This window comes from Pyxicephalus adspersus, chromosome 3, assembly GCF_032062135.1.
Source record: "Pyxicephalus adspersus chromosome 3, UCB_Pads_2.0, whole genome shotgun sequence".
In the NCBI taxonomy this organism is placed as follows: Eukaryota; Metazoa; Chordata; class Amphibia; order Anura; family Pyxicephalidae; genus Pyxicephalus; species Pyxicephalus adspersus.
Window position 1 is genome coordinate 8640589 of NC_092860.1, and position 4231 is coordinate 8644819.

At 42.6% G+C, this 4231-nt stretch overlaps 1 protein-coding gene across 1 annotated transcript in view; it reads right to left on the reverse strand.

The window, feature by feature from the left end:
* Positions 1-265: 265 nt before the first annotated feature.
* The window catches only part of FSCN2 (fascin actin-bundling protein 2, retinal), a 27714-nt gene continuing 23748 nt past the window's right edge, over positions 266-4231 (reverse strand). The window contains exons 3-4 of the mRNA XM_072403189.1: positions 2719-2886; positions 266-1206 (exon numbers count right to left, since the gene is read on the reverse strand). Coding sequence (XP_072259290.1) covers positions 1001-1206; positions 2719-2886 — 374 coding nt within the window. The 3' untranslated portion in view covers positions 266-1000. The remainder of the gene's footprint in view (positions 1207-2718; positions 2887-4231) is intronic.

Here is a 4231-nt window from a genome sequence, read left to right on the forward strand (position 1 = left end):
TAATGGCCTTTAATGATCACTGGTCAGTCTGTTCACTCAGTCTTGTGATTCACACTGCACAGCCAGGCAGGCAAAGCAGCTTTTAATACTACAGCTCCATCCACAAACCTCACTGGAGTTGTTCTGTAGCAGCCTGCTTTCCCCGGTGCCTGAAAACATGTAAAACGGGCAATGTTATTCCGGCTTGTCTCAGCGTACAACCTCTCTGCCCGGAGATCTGGTCAGGGGATTGTGGGAAGATTATATAAAGAAGGATTTCAGGCGGTTTTACTAATGGTATTTCCACATGTTTATTTTGTGAATACATATGTGTATCAACAAATGTTTTTATATATTTGCCTGAATAACATTTTTAGGAATCTTCATTCAGTCTCAAAACACCAGATAAACCTAGGTCCTCATAGGACACAAATTTCGCTCTCAGACCCAACCAGAGGCCAAACAACAATTAACCATTGGCGTGTCACCAACTTTAATGATTTAGTGAATTCAGCAGCACCTCCTTATAAATTAAATATATATATAAAAAATTCTCCATCCTGTTTACTGACAGAGTGTTGAATCGTTCAGGATATTGCTTACCTCCTGACAAGGCCGTGATTTTAGCCGTTGTATGAATGGTGTCATGGAGGGAAGTCTGCCATAGCTGTCCCAGCTAATCGTGGTTCTTTCTATACGTAAAGCGGCGCCCGTGGAGAGCACGGAGAGTCCAATGTACAGAATCTAATTTAAATCTTTTTAACTAGGCTAAACATATTAAAATAATTAGACAGTGACATGCATTTCCCATGATCCTAGCGGGGCAGTGTTTATAAAGGGTCCATAGCAAAGTTGACCCCCCAAAGCTGTACACAGAGCTGTGAAGCCTCTAACTGTAGGCTGTGCTCGTCCCCCTATGAATGGTTTGGGGGAAACCTCAAACCTGTGTCCTCCAGTGACCCCTTTGCCCTCCAAGCAAATCACCTAATGTCCTCTATAGCTAAGCTGTACTGGGGGTCTGTCAGTATTCCCATAGGGTAGCGGAATTCACTGATTCTGCATCGGCCTTCAGTGTGCCCGCCTGGTCCCCTCGTAGATATTTGCCATTTTTGCCCTTGATGGCCACACGGTTGTACTCTCGGAACTCGAAGAAGAAGTCTTCAGACATGTCGCCGTCTGTGCAGACTGTGCCGTTGCTGGATGTGTACCAGAACTTTCCACCCTGACCTATAATGAAAGGAAAGAGATATTTAGGATTGAAATGGATGTTTATGGGTTGCTTATGTGGGCAGTGAAAAGCCGTTAAAGTGACCCCTTTAAAATAAAAAAGGCACGCACTGGTTGTTGTAAAACCCGGCTTAGTAGCCAATCCATGATTCTTGTTCTACTGCAGATCTGCTTGAAGAATCTTCAGTATCCAACAATTCTGTGTCTATAAGGCCTGGTCCACCTCTGGGCCTTGATGTCTTTACTGCACATCCCTATGTTAGCACAGAACACAGGAATAACATGGGGAGGCGATGGATGGAGCAGGCATGTGACACACATGGAAGTGTTGGATACAGAAGATTTGCTTTTGGTTATAAGTGAAGATCAGCAGCAAAGGCAGAGGGATTTTTGTGTGTTAACTGGCTCACTTTAAAGTGAACCTGTGCTATGCCAATACGAATGTTCACCTATTGCCACCTCCCTGACTGCCCATTCCCAAAGGTTCTACCACGCAACGTAATGAAAGACAGCTCCATGTAAGCTCTAGTTGGAGCTTACACAGGGATAAGGATTCTCCCCACCCCCATGTGACAGTGCTGGACCAATCACATGTAACACATGTTTTCCTTGCTCCCAGCTTTATAGTGGTGAGTAAGCAAAGGAAAGGTAAATTTGCTCTGTTTGGAACAAATTTCCAGACTGCCCCCTTCTTCCCCTCCCTGTCTCCCCCATACCTAATTGCCCCATAAAAGATTAAAAAACCCGACTTATATCTCTTTAACTAAACGGGAGGAAAGGTCCTCCATTGGGCATCCACGCCACTGCCTGCAGGGTATGGACATTTCCTTTTGACTGCCTGGTGGTGGGGTCATCTCAGGATACAGAAAAAAAATAATAATTGCAACAGGAAACGGCCAGCATGGGCACATCCACATTGCTGGGTTACTAAGATTTCCCACTTAAACGTTGGCAAGGAATCTGAAGGATGGACTTAGGTAAGTATTTCCCAAATGTACAAAGTATTTAGGATAAAAAAAAGTAAGAATGGGTAAGAGGTGTTATTACTGACCCAGTAATGATCCCAACTGATGCATTGTCATCAATTGCAACATTTTGTGTTGTGATTAGGTGCTTCATGCTATATTTTGGGTAAAATCTTTTTTAGAAACACATTGCAGCGCCTCTAAAAATCCCCCTAACTCCTTGCATTTAGGGTGGGAAAACTTTTTCTATTTGCCTGATATATCACTGGATTCAGTATGGAACACATTAATATGACTGAGCAAAACTAGGCCTGAATCTGTACTGTATATGAGAAACAACTCTCGGCCTGCAGTGGATGTGGTCTGGAACACCTCATACAAACGAGAAAAAGAGGTTCCTAGATCAGATAATGTAATAGAATGAACTGATATCAGTACCTTCTGTGTTTTTTAGGGAATAGTTTTTGAATGGTGTGTGTCTTTTTGTTTGCAGTTCTGCTTTACACATACAAGCCCAGTACACAGGGGGTAAAAGAGGGTAGCTGACCTTTAATTTGGTACGCTCCATTGTTAAAGATGATCTGGAAGACGTCGTAAGACGAGCGATTTGCGTCCAGCGTGTTGGAGGTTTTATGATAGCAGACAAAGCCCAGATCTCCGCGCAGTACCAAGATCGGTCGGTTTATCAGCTTCAGTGTGAATTCTTCGTCTTCTCCTGTACAAACAGACAAAGCAAATTAAATTTCTGGAAAAGGTGACATTAGCCCCTCCCACTTTCATATTGGTACTTTACTGTGATGGCCAATCAGGACAAGCAGGGCTAAGTTTGACTTCTTAAGGGAAAGTCAAGATTTGCATACTTGTTTACCTGGCTTCATCTCTGGAAGGACCAATGTTTCTGCAAACTGTTCACTTTTGGTAACCTCTGTGTATTTTCTTTCACCCTGTGTTCAATCTTAGAGGGAGCAATAATATCACCCAATTCTGTCATGTCATTGTGCTTGGGTTTAGAAAATTGATGCTAGGCCTGAACACTGCAAGGAGGGAGGGGGTTGCATGTTCCCCTATTTGCAGAACAACCAGTATTTTGCAGTGGTGGATACAGGGGAAGAAGCAAGTATAAAGTGATGAGGAGGGTGAAGGTATTACACAGACATTGCCACTTTGCACTGAATGAACCAAGTGACAGGGTCTCTTTAGGAAACTTTATTTTTGTATTGTTTATTATATATGGAGGTTCTGCTCAATGCCCAGTAGTTGTTCACTGATTGTGGTTTACTATCCCTCTCTGTCTGTCTTGCAGTCTGTGTATTTTGCTTTGTTTATTTTTATTTCAGAAGAGGTGTAAACAGCCAATAGATTGGGGATCTACAAATCTGTTTTTGAATTAACAACTGAAATAGGAAACAGCAAGCACTTGAAAATGTGAGATGTTCTGTTTGCAATAAAATTTGGCTCCATTAAAAGTTTCTTTCAGGTAATTGGTACAAAAAGCCACAACAGGCCAAGTTCTTTTTAAATAGTACTGTTTTTACATATTTGTACCCAGTAATGGGGTTGTTGGGGAATCCCAACTGAAAATTTTCACTTATTGGGGAAATATAAAATTTTTAGAGATTGATAAACATGTACTAAATGGAAAGCCAGGCTGACGGTGTAATGTGACCAAATTCTGCTACCTCCTACCTATTGTTCGCTGAGAAATCAGAGAAAGACGAGAGACACCAAAGGAAGCTGACTGAGAAGGTCGGGATCACAAGAAGTCTTCATCCCAGTGGTGTTCAGTGAGGTTGTGGTCAGAGCTCTGTGCAGGACACTTGGGTTCCTCCGTGCCAAACTCATCACACTATGTCTTTATGGAGATGGCTTTGTACACAGGGCCCAGCTGGAGCAAAAAAGGGTCTTTACCAACCTTAGACCACAAAGCTGGAGGAGCACAATCTTCTAAATTGTTGAGCCCAAACATTTGTTGGGGGCACCATATATATTTGGTCATATAGGTAGGTATGATGATCACCTGACCACAAACATTGGGTCATATAGGTAGGTATGATGATCAC